The following is a 25,387-nucleotide window of genomic DNA, read 5'->3' as shown; positions in this document are numbered from 1 at the left end:
CGATGCATTTGGTGATATTAAGAAACCATCTGGTTTATACGGTAAACAATGTAAATACGGTAAAATGACCATTATTTGTTTGCTTTTATTTCCGAATATTTCGGAATCAAGATTTTTTTCTCGGAATTTCGAAAAGAATTGAGTGAATGAATGATTGATTGAATGAGCGAGCAAAATCAGCGAATGAATGAGTGGATACCTCTAATCCATATCTGTGGTCCTGTCAATGTCATTAAAATGACAGTTGACGTAAAGGATGCTCTTTTTTTTTTTAATTGGCCCAATCCTACAGGCTATGTTTGCTGAGATTATGTGGATGCTCCTAGAAATGACATTTGACTAACCATCTGTCAAACACTATGGCGTTTCCACCCCGTGGAATGGCGGCGGCGCGGCAAGTTTTTTTTTTGACATTTTTTTGCAAATGAAATGAACTAAACGTAATTATTGATTTTGTGGAGAAAGTAAATAAAGAAAGGATATTATAATTTATAAATTATGCTTATAACTAGGTAATGAATTTTATCAATGAACTGTAAATTAATTATATTTCTTCAAATGTTTTAATACACACGTACTTATTTTTATTGTAAGATAACTAAACGCAGTGTACCCTTTTTTCGTTACACGCAGCATAAAAATCCAATTTACTTTTTTATCTCAGTTTAATTAATCGAAAGAAGTTTAAAATTTACTCGCCATATCATTTTTATTTCAATTTTTTTTAAGAAAATTAATTTTGTTTTGTACCTAATTTTCGTAATTGCTAATCAATTTTTTTTGTTATTCAAATATCAACATTAAACATGAGGACACAGTGAAATGAAACGGATTTTCATCGGGCATGTTCCGTTTACATTTTATTATGATTATTTGCAAAAATTGGACTTGATGAAGCCATGTGATAGGTAGTTTGAAATCTGAGTTTTCAAGTTTATGGAATGTGGTAAATAAGAACACAATTTGATTTCATGATGACAGCTCGCCAACGGTTTTGATCATTTTTGAAAGTATTTCACTAATTTTAGTTGTTTTGTTACAAATAAAATGCTTGAAAGCTTTATATTATAGCAGTATTAGTGTTTCTTAAAGTGTTAAATATGGAAGCCAACGATTTTGTTGCAAAATTAAAGGCAAACGGGACTGATGAAGATGTGTGTGACTTGAGCACAGTTTTTGTTGAATACAAGGCGATTTTGAGTGGTTTGGGTGCTAAAGATAAAGCACCCTTCTCCTTGAATGTCCTCTGCATACTCTGCAGGTATGTATTAGTACTTAGATCCTTGTTAAAATACATTAAACATCAATATTTTTTAGATTCAGTCTGTACCATGCTCTGTCATTTTGATCCGGATTTTGCATGTTATATTGCTTGATATTGAAGTTTTTTGATTCCATAGATTCATTTCTATGTAGTTCTGATATTTCTATTGCTGTTATGCATTAATTTAATAGTGTATATCTAGCAGAAAACTCAATTTGGAATCTTCTTTTCTACTTTATTAGTCTGACCATTTGCAAGTGTTTTACTCACAAATTTTAATAATGCATTTGGATACAGATATCCTCTTTATTATCTAGTACTTCAGTGAAATAGGTAAGTTACTAGTTTTATTCAGTACAAATAAAAAATAAGAAAAAAGTTTTAAGTTTATCTTTTTAGTGTGAATCCCAAAGCACACAGCTAGTTTTATGACTTGATGAGTGACTGACATGATATCTTAACTTTTAGTCTAAATTTTTTAAATCTTTAAGGGCTGATTTTTCAATCATCGGATAACTTTTAACTGAAGAATAAGTTTGGCATATTGATAGTTTCAGTATGGGGAATATGTCAAAATGACAAGTTTATTCCTCAGTTAAAAGTTATCTGATGATTGAAAAAACGGCCCTAAATAAATAAAAAGCTTTTATTTCCCCAAAAACAGTTTGGTTACAATAAATGGATTGTTAAAAGATATTTGTTTAGCTAATTCCTATGGCACCCTGTGTGAGCAAAAGCCTCCAACTTGCTCCACTATTGCCTGTCCAGTAGCCTTATTCACGTTACAAAACTTCAACGACAACAAATCGCTGAGTTGTGATCCAATCGAGTAATCGTTCTATCGAAATGACCCTTGTGAATACGGATTTAGAACTGTTTTTTTCTGTTGTCAACGAGATTTTGACTGTGTCAAAGTTCGTGAATTAGGCCACTGGGCTAGATCAAGCTAATTGTTGCCTGCTGTTCTCATAATGTCAATTCTTAACACTGTGTCTTTCTTTTTAATCTTTAAGTCCAGGGTTTCCCAAACTTTGGGTCGCGACCCAGTGGTAGGTCACGCACGAGCTAACATTGAGTGGCCCTGCCTGTAGAAAGTCCTTTATTTCAGGTATATTGATAATGGTTAAATTTCCTATAGGTGGGTCCCGTGTTTGGGAACTTGTATTAGATGAGTCGTAGCCCAGACAACTTTGGGAACCACTGCTTTCTTCTTCTTCCTCGGTCCCTCACTGATGAGGGTCACGACCACAGATAGTGTTCCTCCACAGACTGCGGTCATAAGCTGTGTGGACCGCACGATGCAAACTCCCGCCCACTGTCTTCCTCACCGCGTCCGACCATCTCGTCGGTGCCCTGCCCCGAGCCCGTCTTTAGTCAGTTCTTATTTCTCACCTCAGAACATTAATTTTCAGGAACCTGGACAAAGTTCCAACATGGCGGGACCGTATCGATGCCAGGTTGCTGCTAGAACTGAGCATCAGCTGTGTGCGAGAGACCAGGTGCTCCGACAAGCCGGAACGAGTCAAGACGTTGGCTTGTATCTACCATATCCACAAGCATGCTGTCAAAGTGGTAAGTAACTGACTAAAGCCCGGTCTGTGAGCATGTAGAATTTTGTCCAATGACCCCAAGCTACACCCATCCTTATCGCTCGCACGTAAATTTATTGCTGTCGCGACTATTGATGTGCCGTTCCCGAGAACGCTCTCTCAGCTGAGAATATTCTCGGGAGCGTTCCCGGGAGCGTTCTCCTAAGTGAGAAAGGTTGAGAATCATGTTTATCTAATGGAAATAAATAAACTTTCTTAAGTAAAATAGTATTAAATTAAGTCAACAGATAAGTGTATATTAAACAATACACTCTATTTGCAGTGAAAGGCTATATTCTCAGTGTTCCCGAGAATATTCTCGGGAACTTTCTCGGCAATATTCTTGGCAACTGCACCTTTATTATATTTTATTTTTTTCGTCGTGAAATGTCGTTTTAATGATATGTAAGATGACAGAAATTTATTTTTACATGTAATTAAATAATGTAACTGTCCATTTTTTCGTTCTTAACACGCTCTTATTAGGTTGTTGTGTATGTAACTAACTATGTAATGGAATCTTAGAATCGGAATTACACGCACTTCTAAGTCTTGTATTATCATGAAACTTGGCAATTATATGTAGATTAGAAATGGCAATACAATATTGTGGTACCAGCTGGTCTGATGATGGGACTGGAAGGTGGCCAAAAGAACTCCTAAACGAAACGGCGGAATCACATCGAGTTTGGGTTCATTGGATGTTTTTTTTCAAATTATGGCCTACTTTTTAGCGGGATCTGGGGGCCCCTTGTAACCCCGGGGCCCTGGGCTGCAGCCCAATCAGCCCATAGGTAGATCCGGCCCTGACGGCAGATTGTACGGAAGATCAAGGAGTATAATCAGCCACTTTGCGTTTGTGAACTATGAGAAAGCCTTCGATTCGTTTGAAACATGGGCAGTGCTTCAGTCTCTTCGACTGTGCCAAATTAACTATTGATATATTAAAGTGTTGAAAGGCTTGTACAAACACGCCACAGTGACAGTCCGTTTTAAGATCAGGACCCGAAACCTATCCAGTTGCAGCGAGGGGTGAGACAGGGAGACGTCATCACCACCGCCCTGGAAGATGTTTTCAAGCTTCTGGGCTGGAGCGGATTCAACATAAAAATCAACGGCGAGTACATCACCCAGACAGCAGACGATCGTAGTCATGGCTGAGATCGTGGAAGATCTAGGCACAATGCTCGATGGCCTCAATAGAGTCTCTCAACAAGTGGGTTTCAAAATGAACATGGACAAGATTTAAAAATGATGTCTATTGTTGACAATATACCTGGGACAAACAGTCCAGTTAGGTAGATCCAACTTCGAAAAAAAGGTCAATCATCGAATCCAGCTCGGCTGGGCAGCCTTTGGGAAGCTTTACGATATTTTCACGCAGCTTCTCCGTCGCGTCGCCACTCCACTTTAAATCCACTTTAAATCCGCTTGGAATCCGCTTGCAATCCGCAAGGGTGGCAAGGGCCTTAAAACTCATAGGCACACTGATGTTGAAATACCGTAGCCGAGTCCTAAAGCCGCGGTACGCGTTCGCCACGAAAAGAGTGAGCAAGACAGCAATATCTCACTCACAAGTTTCATGCCTTGTAAGTTGTTTATAACGACTAGTCTTAACGCCCAGTTAATAAAACATCGAAACATCACAAATAATATCACATATAAAAGACAAAATTAAAATTAAAACTAAATGTATTCTGTCGAGAACACTGAGAATATTCCCGGGAGCGTTCTCGGTTCTCGAGAATATTCTCACTGGGAATATTGCCGGGAACGAGAACTTTCTCAGCGGCACATCTCTAGTCGCGACTGTGCGACGGGCGGCCGTAGTGAGTGTGCGAGCGCGACGGCAACTCAGACTATACACGCTTCATACATTATAGACTTAACCATTAACCAGGCTCAAAAAATGTCTTTGGTTTTCTTGAAACATATCTTCATAGAATAAAGTTCAAATTGATATGGGCTCTGTGGATACCAGAGCCTGGTCAAGGGTTAAATTACAAGTTCATAGCAGAGTCTTTGTAGCAGCAGATGATGTGAAGTCGAGACGCACTGATTTCCATGTTTGTCCATTCATTCATTTCAACCAAATGATGTCCACTGCTAGACAAAGGCCTCCCCCAAGGATTTCCACAACCACCAGTCATGTGCTGCCCCCATCGAGGTACTAGCTTTCTAAGTATTTCTATGACATACCTTCTGAAGACATGCTACTTATGGATGGTATTTCATAGTAATACATAGCCTTTAGTCTGAAGGCTTTAGAGCGCTTTCACATTTAGGTAACACTAGCGGCCGCCCGCGACTTCGTACGCGTGGATCTCGTTTTACCCCCTTCATCTATCTTACGCGGTTTAGATTTTTTCATACAAATGTTTTTTCCCGCTAACTCCCGTTTCCGTGGGAATTTTGCAATATCCTGTTGTAACTAAGCTTTACGTTTACTAAGGTACCTGCATGCCAAATTTCAAGCGTCTAACTTAAGCGGTTTAGATTTTTCATACAAAAGGATTTTCCCGCTAATTCCCGTTCCCGTGGGAATTCCTAAGTATACTATAACCTGCCCAGGAGTATGAAGAATAATTGTACCAAGTTTCGTTAAAATCCGTCAAGTAGTTTTTGTTTCTATAAGGAACATACAGACAGACAGACAGACAGACAGACAAAAATTTTACTGATTGCATTTTTGGCATCAGTATCGATCACTAATCACCCCCTGATAGTTATTTTGAAAATATATTTCATGTACAGAATTTACCTCTCTACAGATTTATTATAAGTATAGAAGATTAGCAGCGCGACAAACGCGCGACAGACGCACTGCCGAAAATTTCATACTATGTGACAGCGAATGCCTGCCTTCACATTATAAAAACGCCGCTGCCGCGCTGCTGTAATGTGTAAGAGTAGGCGCACACCGTTGATGTTTTGTCGGCCGATAGTTTAGTCGGGCAGTTGATCAGTATGGGCATGTATGGGAGTGCGCACACTACGCCGATTCGATTTGGCCGATTCTTCATACAAATTAAAATCGGGCACAACTATCGGCCAACTAAAAATCAACGGTGTGCGCCTACTCTTAATATGCCAAATGACCAGTAACTTTTATCTTTTCAGCACTCAACAATCCCACCAGAGCTCATTCTCAAACTATCATTTATGCCATTCGAATACGACACAAAACATTTGCTTCACGAATACAGCAAAACGTACTGGAGTATACTCACCGACCGTATCACGTATATGGAGAAACTCAAACCAAAGATCAATCTGATGAAACTGCTGCCAAAACTCATTGAAGACACTGTCAAAGTTATCCAAATATTTGACACCGTTCAGCTATGTGTGAATATATTAACGTTTTTAATAAAGAAACTTCATTTTCTGTACAACGATTTAAATGCCAAAGAACTGCACAGTGTTTTTAGACAAATATTCCAAAGTATACAAGCGAAGACTGATTTGGGTTCGTTTAGAAAGTTGAAAGAGAAAGAAACGATGGATTTGTATCAGAAATTTAACGATTGCTTTTATGTGCTCGCTGAGAATGCTTCGAAATTCCAATTCAAAGGTTGCAGTCTGACTTTGGTTGCTGAAACTGCCAGGAGTTGGTTCGAACACAATCCTGAAGTTTTAAATTGCATTGATACTTTTTATTTGAATGGATTTTGTAAAATAATCGAAAACACAAACGAAGCTTCTACAGTTGAAAGTACACTGAACCAAATTTTAGCTGCGTTTGTCAGTCATGAGAATCTTTATGAAAAAATAATGAAAGTAACGTATCCATTTTTGAACCAAATCGTCCGGCTACTCATTGACAATGCCGTAACAATCGCAGATTGGTCTCAAGTCTTCAACTCCAAGATTCAGTACAGCTATCTGAATGTGATCATGTATCTTTCAACGAAGAAAAGCGATCAGTTTTTGAAATGTGACAACTGCAAGGTGAAATCAGGTCTCCATGACACCTTACGCTTGCTATTCCTAATCAAGCACTTTCCATACACATCCATCGCTCAAAATATGGACGTGAAACCTATACTGCCAATTTATTACAAACTAGTAACAATTCAACACAAAGTATTGCACGAATTACGAGCATTAGGTTGTGCAAATCACGAGAAATGCTTCAGAAAGCTTCAAACGGACAACCATAATACAGCTATAACGTTGAACAAGGCTCACTACTACGAATACTCGATAAAACTCTTCAATTTGTACGTAGAATTGGAGATTCATCATTTTAAAGACACTAGTGACTTGAAGAATATTAGCAGAGCGCTGTACAACAAAAGTATATGCGAACTGGACTTCAAATTGTACGAAGAATCCTTAAAAGATGCATATTTGAGCTTGCTTTTCTCGCTGCCAGATGGATTGAAGACGGAGAAACATATGAGCTTAGTGATGGACATAAAGGCTAAAGAATTGAAGTCGAAAACTAACGAGGACGAAAACAAAGACGAATTCCAGCTGTTTTCGGTTTTAGAAGTATGTAAAAAGATGTTGGAAGAGAAAAAGTACGGGAATTTGAAACCTTTTGTTTGCCATTTGAAGTTTAGGTAAGTATTTCTTTAGTACTGTTTATTGTCGATATTTAGGAGTGCAGTAAGCATCCAGAGTAGCTAAAAAGTTCGCAACACGTCTTTGTTACAATGAGGGCTATCGTTTTTATACTCAACAGCTGGCACCCCTGGTGATTGACAGGACCTTACTCTACAGTGGCGCCATCTTGATGAGTGCAAATGCGATAGTCCTCCTACCACTTTCGCGCTCACCAGTTGGTGCCACTGTCTTCGCTACTAGCAAGTGCCAGGACCTTACTCTACAGTGGCGCCAACTGGTGAGCGCTAAAACGATAGCTCTCATTGGAATAAGGTTGTGTCAACTTTTTGGCCACTTTGGGTGTTACGAACTATTTGACGCTGACTGTACTAGGTCTAGCTTTTGCCCGCGGCTTCGTCCGCGTCAATTTAGGTCTTAAACCCTTTCGAAAACCGGGATAAAAACTATCCTACGATTATCTCTGAGTTTTAAACTATCTCTATAACCAAATTTCATCAAAATACGTTCATTACGTTTTGCGTGAGAAGAGACTAAACCTCTATCCATTCATTCTCACAAATCTTATGAATTAGTCATCATTTCAACCACAGGACGTCCACAGCTGAACATAGGCCTCCCCCAATGACTTCCACATCGCCCGATTGGTAGCGGCCTGCATCCAGCGCCTTCCCGCTACCTTTATGCGGTCGTCGGTCCACTTTGTGGGCAGACGTCGCATGTTACGTTATTAAAAATAATAGCTAATTTTATATGTATTTTAACAGTCCATTATATTTCCACAGCGAACTCCTAAAGCACGAATTCTCAATGTACGCCAAGTTATGGCCTTCCATAGTGCCAATAGCGGGCGTATGGAAATCCCTCCATAGTCTACTGAAGAACGAGCACGCATCTTGGTGTAAAGGTAAGATTTTTTCATAAAACACGTAAGTCTAAAGGAATTACTTCTGGCGGTGACCGGCATTTGCGGCAAACCTGTCGAATTTTGTTCAATTGATTTTTTTACGTGGTAGTTTTCATTTTATTGTTATTAGCTGTTAAGCCCGGTTCTCACTACCGGTAAAACTCCCGGAAGGGCTAAAATGCCTTCAAAAACTTGCCCGTCAAAACTAAATTTTTTCACAAAAAATTCATTTAAGTTTTTTGGTCATTATTTTTCATTTTTGTGTTTTTTTTAATGACACATTATTGGCTTACAAATGCATTTTTTTATTTATCTGTAAGACGGTCACGTTAGAAATACAAACAATTTTTAGGTAGTCACATAAAAAATTAAGCCCCTCCCATTCCAAGAGGAGAGGGTGGGCCCACATATGAGGGCATTTTTGTCGATAAAATTGACATCACAACAACGTCTTAAATTATCGCTAGCCCTATCCCTAACACACTGTATAAATTGTACAGCCACTAGCCCTACCGGGAGTTTTACCGGTCCGTAGTGGGAACCGGGTCTTACGATGTATTACATAATTCATATTCAACTTAAAATAAATGTTTTGTTTCATGTTCTTAGCTGAGAACGAAGAGGAATTATTGTGGACCCTGTACACTGTAGTTTTGGAGACGCCTACCGTCGTGAGGACTATACACAGCGAGTATTATACGGATATAGTCACACAGCTGCTGGATAGATTTGAGAAGCACCCGGTAAGTTACACTCCAAACTGTTATAGATCGTTTCATCCACTCGGACGCGCCCCACCATTCTTCCGCTCTTGTTCGAGTGTTATCGGTACACGCTGAATGCTCCATGAGTGCACACGCACACTACAGTAATGCCTTACGGCTTGCTCGGACCACACTCCCCGCACCCCGCGCGACCGGGACCGCACATTGCTGGACCGCGTCCGAGCGGATGACACGATCTAATAGTTAAGCCAAAAGTTGGACCCGATTCTAATTTGTATGAAGAATAGGCCGATACCAAATCGGTGTAATGTGCGCACTTTTGTTCATCTCCATACTGATCAACAGCCCGACCCAGTCGGGTGGTCTGCGACTACGCTTAAATGTATGGAAACTGGAAAACATTGAATTTTCGGATAAATTTAGTTTACCTGTAACTCATTATTGATACAGTTTGATAGAGTATAATTTGAAATATTTTAGTTGAAATTTTCAGCGCACCACTGCGTGCCTCTGAACTGTCAAATAGTTGCAAAAACGGTTCTGTTTGACGTGACGGCGACGGCATCACGCATCTCTTTTTAACACACAGTGTTGCTGCTAGTGACATCTCGCTCGCTCAGTTCTTTGTTGCTCTATTCCGCTAATACCTGGCTAGCTTAACTTTATGGTATACAGGGTGGAAACGATAAGTGATCTCATTCGATTATTTCTAAACTACACAAGATATCGAAAAACTGATTACTGATCCTGAAAGTGCTTCACGAGCTCTTTCAAACGATATCAGTAATAGGTTACAGAATTAACTGGATCTATCCGAAGTGAAGCACTTTCAGGATCAGTGACCAGTTTTTCGATATCTTGTATAGTTTAGAAATAATCGAGTGAGATCACTTATCGTTTCCATCCTGTATAATATTTTATTGTTTCCCAGGCATCCACAACGGACCTGCAATTCGTTCAATCATCCCTTCTCTTCCTGAAAGCGGAGTACGACATGACTGAAGCCAGCCAAAAGCACGGATGGAAAATCACAGAACCTGTAAGTACTTTTTCAATATCAATATTTCCTGGGTAAAAAATAAAATAGTCCGTCAATTGTCTTTAAAAACTACCCGACACGTATTTTTTGCTTTATCAAATATATTCATTTATTTAGTTATTAAAAACGCAAAACAGATTACAATTAAGATTTCACAAATCAAAAATCAAAATCAAAAATATTTATTCAGTTTAGACCACAAGTGGCACTTATGAATGTCAATAGAAAATAATAAAAAAAGAAAATTGTAGGTATAGCACGTAACCTTATGGGCTAAATTGTAACCTAACAACATGCATCCTATACGTTAATGATGAATGTTACAACAAAACTTCAAAATATCAGTTTACATTTTGCAAATCGATGAAAATTTACAAGATATAGCGCGTCAAAGCTCAAATGGAGCCAGTGACGTCATTGTGTGGTAAAAAGTGTAGCACGCCGTGACGTTACGTGGAACTTCAACGCTCTATAACTTTATTTATTTAATAGGATAACCAACAAGATTTTGTTATTACATACTTGTTTGATTGTCAAATAAAAATACGCTTATGTAAATAATATTAATATTTCCATGCTTTGTAAGAAGCCAACACATTTTAATTTTAATTATGTACTAGCGGCCGCCCGCGACTTCGTACGCGTGGACCCCGTTTTACCCCCTTAGGGCTTGAATTTTGCAAATCTTGCCGTAAAAACCACCCTTGGACTTCTACAAACATTAAAAAAAAGAATTGGTAAAATTGGTTGAGGCGTTGTTGAATTATGCGCTTACCAACTTAATAGGCATAAATTAAATTAAACTATATTGCTACACATACAGGGTGTCCCAAAAACAATGGATAACCCTGTAACCATCGATAGGCCTCGCCATGGTCTCCCTAACGTCCAATTTTGACCCCAGTAAAAATATCACCGTTTTCAAGATTTTTAAGTTTTTGTGCATTTTTAGAAAATTGTCACCTGCGATTACTTTTTCTCATGCCATTTCTACAAATGAGGATACTTTTCAATCTAGTTTTTTTCCTTATCACAAGGGATAGTTGGGCTATCAAAAGAAAAGATTAAAGTTCAACAAACTAGTTTAATAGTATGAAAATTTTAAGAAATTGCAGAGAAGAAGGAAAAATTAATTCATTGTCTTGCACTTGTGATACCTTTTTAAATTCTCAATTAACCAAGGAAGTTTTTAAGGTAATGGGCACGATGGTCTTCCTACATTTTTTTTACACGACGGCTGATCAAAAGTGCGAAACAATGAATTATTTTTTCCTTCTTCTCTGCAATTTCTTAAAATTTTCATACTATTAAACTAGTTTGTTGAACTTTAATCTTTTCTTTTGATAGCCCAACTATCCCTTGTGATAAGGAAAAAAACTAGATTGAAAAGTATCCTCATTTGTAGAAATGGCATGAGAAAAAGTAATCGCAGGTGACAATTTTCTAAAAATGCACAAAAACTTAAAAATCTTGAAAACGGTGATATTTTTACTGGGGTCAAAATTGGACGTTAGGGAGACCATGGCGAGGCCTATCGATGGTTACAGGGTTATCCATTGTTTTTGGGACACCCTGTATAATACACACAACACTCCACTCACAACACAACACACTAATTCACTCAATACACCACTCATAACACTACACACAAATTCACTCAATACACCACAAAGTCCACAAACACACTAACTAAGAATGTATGTTAATACTTTTGGAAGAGCGGTAACCTCCTACTACAGGTATTCTTATACTTTAAAGGATGGTTACCAAAATATCTTGTTAATCCACTTTATTTATCAAATAAAACATTTTCAACATTTTCAACCAACACATTTTGCGATTTATTTTTATATTATAGAAGATGTTTTGATTATTATGGAAATCATTGGGGGAGGCCTATGTTCAGCAGAGGACGTCCTGTGGCTGAAATGATGATGGTGACACCCTGTATTAAATTTCAGAATATGGACCCAGACCTGATCCAAGCCAGCAGGACGTTGCCGCAAGAGCATACAGCCATGAGACGAGCGGTGGACGCTGTGGATATACTGACCAAAGCTGTTAAAGACATTACAAGCAGTAAGTGAACTTGCATTTCAGGATCAAATTAAAGTGTTTTGTATTCAATTGTAAATACTTTATTAGTATTTACTTATTATAGCCTGACCAAGAACATAAAAACCCTCGCCATGTTGCGGAAAACTAATGGTACTAATTTCTTTTAATGGCAACAGTAACTGAAAACTTCCTTGTCATGTCACCTTGCATGTCAGTCTATTGCTGTCAAAGTGTAAACAAACTTTATTTTAAATGTGCGCAATTGATTTTATGAATTAAATTGCTAAAATCTTTTTATAGTCGTGAAAGAAAAATGGTTTACAATGTGTTAAAGTATTTGTCGAAGAGAAATACTAAGGGTTCGGACAATATTTTCATTGAATAATGTTTCCGACAAAGGTTGTCATATTGACTGACATGTTTATCGCATAGTACAGTCCACTATGAAAATTAGTTGTGGTTTGTTTCAACTACCTATTTTAAAATTTTTTGTCACTTTCTAAGTGTTGAATTTTATGGAATTGGGAAAGAAGTACCGAGTTTGAAGCGTTCATGAGCAAACATTGCAGTTGAATATTCAAGTTCTGAATTTGATTATTGATGAATAATAAAATAAATCCTACTAGCTCGATTGATGTTTTCATTGAATTTATTTAAACCAGGTTACCTATAATAATATTTTTTCGTTAATTCATGAAAATATCAAATTAGCCCGTAATCCTGAATCCTGATACATAAAGTTAGCCTATTAATTTAACACAGGTACGACTGTACTCAGTGTTGCACTATCAAATGCAATTGACGCGCCTCTATGCCAGGGTTTTTATGTTCCTGGTCAGGCTATAATAGGTACATTGAATACCACTTAAGAAAAAATTACCTATTTAAGAAAAAATATACCTACAAATCTATGAACCAGTTACAACTGCACACAACTATTATGGAGGTATAAAAGTGAAATCGATTGAAGTTTGTGCAATCTCTAGTCATTTCAAACTGTCAAATGTCCCCCGCATCATCGCGCATTGTCTTGCGTAGATTTTTTTAGCACCAATTTAGGAACTTGATAGGTGTGTTTACATACTAATCTCAGAGCGATCAGAATATAAAAAAAAACTTTAGATATTCTTTAAAATTAAAATGAAAAATACCTAATATTATCTATTATCAATGCAGAAGCATAATAGCGCCCTCCTGTCAATGTCATATCTGCGACACTACAGTCTTGTCCAGCTACATTATAATTTAACAACTTTCATATTTTCGCATCGGGTTGCAACGCGTTGTATAATGATACGATGCCCGGAATTCTCAGTAAGTTAGAAGACCCTTGACTATTGTCAGTTATACCCTCAAATTCTTCATTTCCTCCACAGTCCAGCGGTCTACCCTCGTCTCCCACAGTCTCCAGCTTTACCAAGTCTGGATCCAGCAGTTCTTACACCTTGGCAGTATCACGTACGGTCTACAACTCGCTCACCTGTGCTGCGAGGTCGCCGCTCATGCGTCTGACAGGTTAGTGACATTGACAGCTGTCAAAGTACAGATTAAAAAGGAAAACAGGCTATAATAGACAATTTGACACCATTCCCCAATCATTCAAAATCAATATTTTTTGAAAAGATACTTCATTTAATTTTAAATTAGCTGTAAATAACAATATTTGGTCGCATTCTAATTGAAAAAAGTAGTTTTATTGACAAAATAGTGACGGCACTTGTTTGTAGTGCCATACAAAATCTATGGGAGAGTTTCGTTTTGACTGTTTTAAAAAGTAGTATTATAATCTTGTCATTTTGACATATTTCCCATACTAAACCTGTCAATGTGCCAAACTTATTCTTCAGTTAAAAGTTATCCGACGATTGAAAAATCAGCCCTTAGTGGCTATCTATCCATTTTTTTGTCGGCTGTTTGGTGCAGGCCTGTTCATCTCCGCGAGTTTACATCGAAAACAAAACGCGCACGATGGCCCACCTACAGGATACTATTCGACAAGGCCTCACATACAAGCGAACATTGACTCACGCACGCGTATTCTTGTGTATGATGGAAAAAATAAAGAAAATGGTGTACTAAATACTGTGCAGTATTTAACTGCCTAAATAATAATAAAAACACAGAATGTAATTTTTTAAGTTACCTCAAGACACTGAGAGGTAAATAAGTAGTTAATATTATTCATGATAATTCATGCTAAATCATGTATTTCCTCCGCCATTTTCCGCAGTTTGGCACCTCACGTCACATCATTTTACCGAAGTCAGCCCTATAGCTTCGGCGCAGTGCCGATCACTGACGTTTGTCAACAAAATGGTGCTCGACTCTTGCGACAGGCTAAATTACACCATATTGTTAATGACATTGAGCATACATTTTTTTAAATACCTTCGCAAAGTAAAACTTCTGTACGTAGTACTTATTATTATTCTGTGGTAGTGGTTCGAAACGGACTACTATGCCGAGAGGTCCCGGGTTCTATTCCCGGCCGGGCAGAAATTTAATTATTAACCATAGATCTTCAGTGGCTAACTACCCATTTAAAGCATATTTCTTTTTTTCACAGTGAAGCCTACATCCGGTCAGCCACTATTCTCATCTACAACGCACATAGCCACTGCGAAGACATAGCCACTCTCATCTCGCGGTGTGTGCCGTTGTGTAGCGCTGTGGACTACGGAATAGTGGCTATCTTCTTGGCCACTACTGCGGTAAGTAGTTTAAATTTCATTTTGTGCTGACAAAGGCGCACCAAGTCGTTAACATCATAGCATATTTTATGCATATCTTTAAATTATAGTTGTAATAGTAAAAAATGTACAGCCAGCGTCAAATAGTTCATGACGCCCAAAGTGGCCAAAAAGTTGACACAACCTTATTCCAATGAGGGTTTTCGCGAATTAAAAATCCGCCAGATGGCAATACGTAGACGCGAGGTCCAAATGCTGCATGATTGGTTATTTTTGACATGACATTGGCAGATATGTCAAAATCCACCAATCACGCAGCAGTCAGACCCCACATCCACGTCCCGCCATCTAGCGGATCTTTCATTCGCGAAAACCCTCATTATATTATACCGTCGATAGCAATAATTCTTGAAACCTTTTAAACAAAAAAGGAATAACAAGAAGTGATTAAGATTTAGGTTGGGTTGCATCATCTTACATTAACTTTGACCAACGTCAAAAATCTATCAAACTCCATAGTTATAGCTATCGTTAGCGGACTAAAGCAGATTAAAGTATGTGTCTCCTTGAACACTTGATATTGGCAGAATCGCTGCGGCAATAAATACGCGGGATAGTAAAAAAAAAAACTTACGGTCAGAGTTTGGTGGTGCAACGCAGCCAGTTGCACAAACTTACTTTAACCGTAACTTTAACAATAATCAGTGTTTTTTGTATGGAGTTTGACAGATTTTTGAAATTTATTAAAGTAAGATGGTGTAACACAGCCTAAGTGAAATAAAATAATTATTATTGAACAAAAAATCGCTAGTTTCATAGGTTTTCTAGTTTCATAATGAACAATATTCACCTGTTTTCTCACCATAGATGTACTACTATCGATGCGGGTCGACCGGAATAGCAGCTAGACTTCTTCAAGCGGTGCAGGCGAATACGCTGCGAGCTTTGCAAGAGAACCCCGATGTCAACCGTGAGTGTTACACAAATTGTTCTTAATATTTCTTAGGTATTAGAGTCGCTCCTGAAACTAAATTATAAATCGGCTGTTTGGTGTAGTGATTCAGAACGGACTACTATGCCGAGAGGTCCCGGGTTCGATTCCCGGTCGGGCAGAAATTTAAATGATGAATTTTAATTTCTGTGATGGGTCTGGGTGTTACTATGTATAATATGTATGAATTTAAAATTATATAAGTAGTATATCCGATAAGCTAGCACTCATAACACAAGCATATTATTTGCTTACTTTGGTGGGGACTAGTGGCGCAGTGTAAAATGTCCAAGGAATATTTATTTTTATAGGTCTTTCAGCGTAACATGTACATACATATTTTGTTTTATCGATGTCGTAACTTTTCCCAGACTATCAATACCTATTATAGTAACGGGCGTCACCTCTATTTCTTCCACAGTGGACCTAGCAGTGGGCCGTCTATTAGAGGCGCAAGTGGAAGTGTGTGGCGGTACTGAGGGCGCCACACTGAGCGCCGTCACCAACACGCAGCGGCACTACTTGGCTGTCAGCAACACTGGTCAGTGGATATATTATTATTTACTAAAATTAATATTTCTATCCACAGTAGATAGTCAAGCATCAAGCATTCGATGTCGACTGCGTAACAAAGTGACATTAAATGTATGACGGATTGTACAGCGCCCCTAGCGGAAACTTCCAAGAACTAAAATCTTCATATATTTTTTTACGCGCTCGCTAGTGACGGAGTTTAATGTAAACTCACACTAAGCCCTCAGATGTGTGATAGAGAAACGGGACTATTCCCACCTCTCGTTCCCACCGCTGCAACTCCTGTGTAGCCAGGATCTACAGCTTGACCGCCAATAACCCAACCAGTGAAGGTCAAGTTTGTCCCGGGGGAAAGTTAAACTGTCATTGGACCCGCAACGAAATTAACCAGAAGAACATAGGAGTTCGAAGTTAAGGTTCGACTTCCCTCCATTGCAAAGCGGATGACAGGTGACAAAGTTAGTAACTTTTAAGAAAAGATAATGCACCACGGACAATAAATATCAATTAGTGATAATTCGGTCACGCGCGTACCCAGGTGAATTTTTAACCTTGTGTCTTTGTAATACAGTCCAAAATTTTGTATTTTTTTTCTAGCAACAAAATGGTTTTAAACGTTGTCACTTCTCCCTAACCCTCAAGCATCACATCAGCACCACTTCTCTTTCTACCGCGCGCTTGGTGGCGCGTGCGCACCTGAATTTTGATCTTTACATCATTGTCATAGAGTCTAAACTCGTGTAATTTTAGTATTATCTCGACTATTTTTCTATAAGTGTGTTTTGCGCCAGTTATCCTTCTTTTTTAAGTCTATTTTTTCACTTTCTTCTAGCTACCAAATGGTCTTCCCGTCGTCTCATCTCCCTAACCCTCAAGCATCACATCAGCATCACATCTCTCTCTACTGCGTGCTTCTGTCGCGTTTTATCTCGACTATTTTTCTATTGTATAGTGTGTTTTGCGCCAGTTATCCTTCTTTTTTAAGTGTATTTTTTTACTTTCTTCTAGCTACCAAGTGGACCAAACGTCGTCTTCTCTCCCTAACCTTCAAGCACCTCATAAGCCACACCAGCCTACGCACAGCGACCTTCTGTCGCTTACCACTTACGTAGCGGCGCTTGCGCAGTTGAATTTTGATCTTTATATCATTGTTATAGAGTCTAAAATCGAGTAGTTTTATCTAGAATACTATTTTTTCTAACCCTCAAGCACCTCATAAGCCACACCAGCCTACGCACAGCGACGTTCTGTCGCGCACTACACACGTGGCGTCGCACGCGCAGCTGAATTTTTAACTTTGTGTCTTTGCAATAGAGTCCAAAATCGAGTAGTTTTATCTAGAATACTATTTTTTGCGCCATTTTTTTCTTTTTAAGTGTATTTTTTTACTTTTAGGCCAGTAGAATTAGATTTTAAATCGGAAATAATTCCTACTAAAGATTTTAGTGCTTTAATGGCTTCATTAGTTGCCCATAAAATAAAATCAACAATAACAAGTTCATATTAAAACGCTGAAGACTTTTTTGTTTGTTTGTTTGAACGCGCTAATCTCAAGAATTACTTGTTTGATTGAAATAATTATTTTTGTGTGGAAAAGCTCAAAAATTGAGGAAGGCTAGCGGGGCTTGCGCAGCAGAATTTTGATCCTTATCTCTTTGCAATAGAGTCCAAAATCGAGTAATTTTACCCCAAATATTTTTTTTTCAGCTACCAAGTGGACCAAACTTTGTCCAAAATGTTCTCTTTTTTTTCTAGCTACAAAATGCTCTACCCGTCGTCTCCTCTCCCTAACCCTCAAGCACCTCATAAGCCACACCAGCCTACGCACAGTGACCTTCTGTCGCGCACTGCGCGCGTGGCGGCGCTTGCGCAGCAGAATGTTGATCCTTATCTCTTTGCAATAGAGTCTTAAATCGTTTAATTTTGTAATTTTTATTATTTGTAGCTACCAAATGGACCAAACGTCGTCTCCTCTCCCTAACCCTCAAGCATCATATCAGCACCACCAGCCTTTGCACAGCTACCTTCTGTCCCTTACCACTAACGTGGCGGCGCGTGCGCAGCTGAATTTTGATTTTTACATCATTGTCATAGAGTCTAAACTCGTGTAATTTTAGTTTTATCTCGACTAATTTTCTATTATAAGTGTGTTTTGCGCCAGTTATTCTTCTTTTCTAAGTGTATTTTTTTACTTTCTTCTAGCTACAAAATGGTCTTCCCGTCGTCTCTTCTCCCTAACCCTCAAGCATCATATCAGTACTACATCTCTTTCTACCGCGTGCTTCTGTCGCGCACTGCGTAGCTGTATTTTCAACCTTGTATCTTTGCAATAGAGTTCGAAATCGAGTAATTTTACTTCATTTATAATTTTTCTTTCTTTTTTCTAGCAACCAAATGGACCAAACGTCGTCTTCTCTCCCTAACCCTCAAGCATCACATCAGCACCACCAGCCTACGCACAGCGACCTTCTGTCGCGCACTGCGCAGCTGTATTTTCAACCTTGTATCTTTGCAATAGAGTTCGAAATCGAGTAATTTTACTTCATTTATAATTTTTTTCACTTTCTTCTAGCTACAAAATGGTCTTCTCGTCGTCTCCTCTCCCTAACCCTCAAGCACCACATAAGCCACACCAGCCTACGCACAGCGACCTTCTGTCGCGCACTTAATGTTGAAGCTTGCGTCTTTGTAATTTTGATTCTTATCTCTTTTTATAGATTCCAAAAACGAGTAATTGATCTCTTTTTTTCTAGCAGTTGCTAGAAAAAAAGAGATCAATTACTCGTACTTAGTTAAGTGGACCAAACGTCGTCTGCTCTCCCTAACCCTCAAGCACCTCATAAGCCACACCAGCCTACGCACAGCGACCTTCTGTCGCGCACAGCGCGCGTGGCGTCGCGCCCGCAACTTAATTTTCAACCTTTTGTCTTTGCAGTAGAGTCCAAAATCGAGTAGTTTTATCTAGAATACCATTTTTTGCGCCATTGTTTTCTTTATAAGTGTATTTTTTCACTTTCTTCTAGCTACAAAATGGTCTTCCCGTCGTCTCCTCTCCCTAACCCTCAAGCATCACATCAGCACCACCAGCCTACGCACAGCGACCTTCTGTCGCGCACTTAATGTTGAAGCTTGCGTCTTTGTAATTTTGATTCTTATGTCTTCTTTATAGAGTCCAAAATCGAGTAATTGATCTCTTTTTTTCTAGCTACAAAATGGTCTTCTCGTCGTCTCATCTCCCTAACCCTCAAGCACCTCATAAGCCACACCAGCCTACGCACAGCGACCTTCTGTCGCGCACTGCGCGCGTGGCGGCGCGCCCGCGGCTCGTGCTCCGCCTTAGGAGCGGCGGCGGCGCGGGTTCAGTGCCTGCTGTGGGCGGCTGTATATTGAACCTTGTATCTTTGCAATAGAGTCCAAATTGAGTTTTTTTTCAGCTACAAAATGGTCTTTTCGTCGTCTATTCTCTCTCTCTGTCTCTCAAGCATCATCAGCTTATTTATAGCTATCCTCTGTCGCTTACTACGTACGTGCACAGCTAAATGTTGAATCATAAGTCTTTGCAATAAAATCCAAAATGTTGTCTCTTTTTTTACGCACGTAGAATTTTGTCCAATGACCCCAAGCTACCCATCCTTATCGCTCGCGCGTAATTATGTTGCTGTCGCGCTCGCACACTCACTGCGGGCGCCCGTCGCACAGTCGCGACAGCAACATAATTACGCGCGATCGATAAGGATGGGTAGCTTGGGGTCATTGGACAAAACTCTACGTGCTCACGGACCAGGCTTTAGCTACCAAGTGGACCAAACGTCGTCTCCTCTCTCTCACTCTCAAAAACCTCATCAGCTGTACAACTCTCTCTTGCGCGTCCTTTTAGCGTTGTGTCTTTGCAATAGTGTCCAAAATCGAGTAATTTTACCTTAAAATTTTTTTTTCTAGCTACCAAATGGACCAAACGTCGTGTGCTCTCCCTAACCCTCAAGCACCTCATAAGCCACACCAGCCTACGCACAGCGACCTTCTGTCGCGCACTTAATGTTGAAGCTTGCGTCTTTGTAATTTTGATTCTTATGTCTTTAGTAGTCCAAAATCGAGTAATTGATCTCTTTTTTTCTAGCTACAAAATGGTCTTCCCGTCGTCTCCTCTCCCTAACCCTCAAGCACCTCATAAGCCACACCAGCCTACGCACAGCGACCTTCTGTCGCGCACTGCGCGCGTGGCGGCGCTTGCGCAGCAGAATGTTGATCCTTATCTCTTTGCAATAGAGTCTAAAATCGAGTAGTTTTATCTTGAATACTATTTTTGGCGAATTTTGTTTTTTTTAGGTGTATTTTTTTTACTTTCTTCTAGCAACCAAGTGGACCAAACGTCGTCTCCTCTCCCTAACCCTCAAGCACCTCATCAGCCACACCAGCCTACGCACAGCGACCTTCTGTCGCGCACTGCGCGCGTGGCGGCGCGCCCGCGGCTCGTGCTCCGCCTTAGGCGCGGCGGCGGCGCGGGTTCAGTGCCTGCTGTGGGCAGCTGTGTATTGAACCTTGTGTCTTTGCAATAGAGTCCAATATTTTGTCTATTTTTTAGCTACAAAATGGTCTTTTCGTCGTCTCTTTTCTTTCTCCCTCAAGCATCACCAGCCTATCTACAGCTATCCTCTGTCGTTTACTACGTACGTGCACAGCTAAATGTTGAAATGTAAAGTCCAAAATCGAGTAATTTTACTCCAAATATTTTTTTTTCAGCTACCAAGTGGACCAAACTTTGTCCAAAATGTTGTCTCTTTTTTTTCTAAAGCCTGGTCCTTGAGCACGTAGAATTTTGTCCAATACCCCAAGCTACCCATCCTTATCGCTCGCGCGTAATTATGTTGCTATCGCGCTCGCACACTCACTGCGGGCGCGCGTCGCACAGTCGCGACAGCAACATAATTACGTGCGAGCGATAAGGATGGGTAGCTTGGGGTCATTGGACAAAATTCTACGTGCTCACGGACCAGGCTTTAGCTACCAAGTGGACCAAACGTCGTCTCCTCTCTCACTCTCAAAAACCTCATCAGCTGTACAACTCTCTCTTGCGCGTCCTTTTAGCGTTGTGTCTTTGCAATAGTGTCCAAAATCGAGTAATTTTACCTTAATTTTTTTTTCTAGCTACCAAGTGGACCAAACGTCGTCTCCTCTCCCTAACCCTCAAGCACCTCATCAGCCACACCAGCCTACGCACAGCGACCTTCTGTCGCGCACTGCGCGCGTGGCGGCGCGCCCGCGGCTCGTGCTCGGCCTTAGGAGCGGCGGCGGCGCGGGTTCAGTGCCTGCTGTGGGCAGCTGTGACGAATACCAGTAAGATGGACGTGGCTCAGGTGCGTATAGTAGATACTAGATAGATAAAAGTAATTAAAGTAATTGATTTTTTTTAATTAAAGTTATACACCACTACATTTTTACTACCGAAAAAAAAAAGTGGGTAATGAGTATTAAAGGTAATTGATACTGATCCTATTTATGCAAAAAAAAGTTACTCAAAATTTCATCCCAAAATTGGTAATTTATGGACACACGCATCGCTAGCAATATTTACGTAAGATAATGTAACAGTTATTAGAAGTTAAAATTACTTAAAATGTTGCATTAAAATGGTCTAAGTAAGTAAATAATAACACTGGAAGCGTGGTCGAGGCGTGAGCGAGACAGACAGATCGGGGCAATAAGCGAGCGCGTACGACTACTCTAGCGAGCAGCGGAGTGCCCCAGCTGTGACGTAAAAAAATTAACTTTATGAAAAAAAAAATTTTTTACATTACTTTTTTCACACATTTCTAAAAAAAAAAACGTTTATTGCATTTTAAACATAAAAGGAATTACAAGAAACAAAATTACATTATAAGCTTAAAATAACTTATGCTAAAAGAAAAAGCAAATGGAGGTGGCTCAGCATGTGCCGCCAAGGACTACCTGCCCTAGACAGCGCTGGTTTTCAGCCACCACCATTTCTCTTAAGGTGTTGGTTCTACATAACCTGTTAAATTGTTTTCAGTGATAAAAATGTAGTGGTGTATACAGGATGTCTCAAAAAGTATCGGTAGCCCTAGTGAAGCTCTACCTCTGGGATTAAATAAATAAAGAAATAAATAAATATCCTTGGACATTTTTACACTGCGCCGCTAGTCCCAAACTAAGCAAAGCTTGTACTATGGGTACTAGACAACGGATATAAACATACTTAAATACTTTTTTTTTGTAAATACATACATATTATACATAGAAAACACCCAGACCCGTCACAGAAATTAAAATTCATCATTTCAATTTCTGCCCGACCGGGAATCAAACCCGGGGTAGTCCGTTCTGAACCACTACACCAAACGGCCGAAACGGGATTCGGCTTAACACTACTTTTTGTATATGACAATAATGTGTATGATTGTATGATGATGGCTCTATGTAAAAAATAAAGGGTTATTACTCATTTGAACCTCAATTTGTGCCATTGCAATTAAATCACAAAATCTGACACAATTTGGAGACACCTGTTAATTTACTAATTGATTTATTACAGACGAAACATAGTGAGACTATTACAACAAATAATTTTGAATATGAATTTGAACTTATATTGTAATTATGTACTTTTATTTGTCACTTGTGTGATGGAGAGCATCAATTATTTATCTATCATTATCAGAAGCTTTCCCCCTTATGATGACCATAATTTTACTACAATTATCATCTATTCACAACGCAAATTCATAGGCATCTAAAGCCCGGTCTGTGAGCACGTAGAATTTTGTCCAATGACCCCAAGCTACCCATCCTTATCGCTCGCGCGTAATTATTTTGCTGTCGCGCTCGCACACTCACTGCGGGCGCCCGTCGCACAGTCGCGACAGCAATATAATTACGCGCGAGCGATAAGGATGGGTAGCTTGGGGTCATTGGACGAAATTCTACGTGCTCACAGACCAGACTATACAAGAAATAGCAAATGCGGACATCTAGTGACAAAATAAGCAAAACTAGAAAGTCAGACAACATACTTCCTCTTTCTTCATAGTAACTTTACTCGTTCAAGTATAAAAACATATATCTCTTTTCCAGACAACAATCGACAACCGTCTCAAGCACATCCTAGGCCTACAGCCATCCAACGACACTCAAGAGCACAAATCCGACAAAACCCAACCTGTCTTCTTAACTCCACGCCACGAGAACCTAGAAACCATGCTAGAAAACGTTGTGTTCAAGAAAATGCAGACCAGCCCGTCTCTGCCTTGCGTTTCGGTTCTGGCTTATAAAATGCCAGAGTTTTTCAAGCATATGGACTGTGAATGCTTTGGTTGCCAGCCTGAAGTATTGATTCTAGCCTGTCTTACTTCTGGGTTGGAAGCGTCCATGTATTTTAGAGCCAAAGAGTGGGATATAGCGAGGAATTACTTCGAAGGTACTTTAAAAAGTTTTGGGTATGCCGAAGCGAAAATGAGGCAGTATTTTAAAGCTGCCAGAAGTAAATTTGAAGGGTATGTAGTTGATTTAGTTGAATGTATTGTGGGGAAAGAGTTTAAGAATGTTCAAATTGAGGTATTAATAGAAGCAGCCTTCTTTGAACTTGCTCAGAAAGAGTACGAGAAAGCGGACGACTTGATTGTTAGAATACACGAAATAATGCAAGACATGACTCATATAAATGCCTATCTAAAAAACGAAGTGATGAATTTGATGACGACTTCAGCTCAGATCAGAAAAATAGTGAAGAAACCATCTGATACCGGACTTGAGAGTGAAATGGAGAATTTGAAGCTGACTCCTACAGACGAAGAACCTAAAACGCCTTTGAACAAGCCCAAACTACCCCCCAAAATGACTAAAGTGATTGTTAAGAACGAAGAACTACCAAACGTCAAAAGAAAAGTTATAAAACTCAATTTAGACGACGCATCAGACGAGCCAGAAGTCCCAAAACCTACAAGAAAAAGACCAGAGTTCAAAATACCTGTTCCAGTGACAACCAAACCTGTTCTTGAAAATATCACGCCGCGTACTCGGTCCAGACCCGAAATACTAGTGACAAAACCCACAGAGGATACAAAAGAGACCCCAAAACTTGATAAAAGTGAATTTTTCACTCCAAACTCGACGCCTGCAGAGCAATTTTTCACTCCAATGACCTCTCAACGAACCTATTCTAAGAAATCATTGAGGAACAATATAGTGAAAAATCTAGAAGCGGAATTTTCCACGCCGAAAGCTGATAAGGAAAACTCGACCTTAAAAACTGAGGGGGAGAGGTCAGAAATCCCTAAAGCTACAAGGGCGACAAGGGCGAAAATTGAAAGGGATAAAAAGACTTTGAAAAGGGCTACTAGTCCAGGTAAATTGACTAAAGAAGTTAAGCCTACTAGGTCGAGGCTTAGGAACCCAACTAATTTTAATGTTCATGAAGATTGATTTATTATTATAAAGCCCGGTCTGTGAGCACGTAGAATTTTGTCCAATGACCCCTAGCTACCCATCCTTATCGCTCGCGCGTAATTATATTGCTGTCGCGACTGTGCGACTGGCACCCGCAGTGAGTGTGCGAGCGCGATAGCAACATAATTACGCGCAAGCGATAAGGATGGGTAGCTTGGGGTCATTGGACAAAATTCTACGTGCTCACGGACCAGACTTTAGATCGTTTCATCCACTCGGACGCGCCCCAGCAATGTTTGGTCCCGGTCGCGCGGGGTGCGGGGAGTGTGGTCCGAGCAATCCGTAAGGCATTACTGTAGTGTGCGTGTGCACTCATGGAGCATTTAGCGTGTACCGATAACACTCAAACATTAGTGGAGGAATGGTGGGGCGCGTCCGAGTGGATGAAACGATTTATAATCCCAACTAATATTATAAATGCGAAAGTAACTCTGTCTGTCTGTCTGTCTGTCTGTCTGTCTGTCTGTCTGTCTGTCTGTCTGTCTGTCTGTCTGTCTGTCTGTCTGTCTGTTACGCTTTCCCGCTTAAACCTCGCAACCGATTTTGATGAAATTTGGCATA

At 39.7% G+C, this 25,387-nt stretch overlaps 1 protein-coding gene across 3 annotated transcripts; it reads left to right on the top strand.

The window, feature by feature from the left end:
• Nucleotides 1-878: 878 nt before the first annotated feature.
• On the top strand, nt 879-25,065 carry LOC114363189 (uncharacterized). Of its 3 annotated transcripts, XM_028318838.1 has the most exons (14): nt 882-1,261; nt 2,677-2,836; nt 5,974-7,421; nt 8,208-8,329; nt 8,939-9,072; nt 9,986-10,093; nt 12,055-12,172; nt 13,528-13,666; nt 14,718-14,862; nt 15,709-15,811; nt 16,254-16,373; nt 21,512-21,720; nt 23,456-24,812; nt 25,025-25,065. In XM_028318838.1, exons 1-13 carry the CDS (start codon nt 1,101-1,103, stop codon nt 24,800-24,802), a joined length of 4,314 nt encoding a protein of 1,437 aa, XP_028174639.1. In that variant the 5' UTR covers nt 882-1,100; the 3' UTR covers nt 24,803-24,812; nt 25,025-25,065. The 3 variants fall into 3 exon arrangements, with proteins under 3 accessions (XP_028174640.1, XP_028174639.1, XP_028174638.1); XM_028318837.1 differs by lacking the exon at nt 25,025-25,065 and having other exon boundaries at nt 23,456-24,845; XM_028318839.1 differs by lacking the exons at nt 21,512-21,720; nt 23,456-24,812; nt 25,025-25,065 and adding an exon at nt 17,375-17,493 and having other exon boundaries at nt 879-1,261.
• Nucleotides 25,066-25,387: the final 322 nt, after the last annotated feature.

The sequence above is a fragment of the Ostrinia furnacalis genome, unplaced genomic scaffold (assembly GCF_004193835.3).
Source record: "Ostrinia furnacalis isolate ACB-3 unplaced genomic scaffold, ASM419383v2 OfSCF7014, whole genome shotgun sequence".
Lineage (NCBI taxonomy): Eukaryota > Metazoa > Arthropoda > Insecta > Lepidoptera > Crambidae > Ostrinia > Ostrinia furnacalis.
The sequence above is the reverse complement of the archived record's forward strand: the minus strand, read 5'-3'. Positions and strand labels throughout refer to the sequence as shown.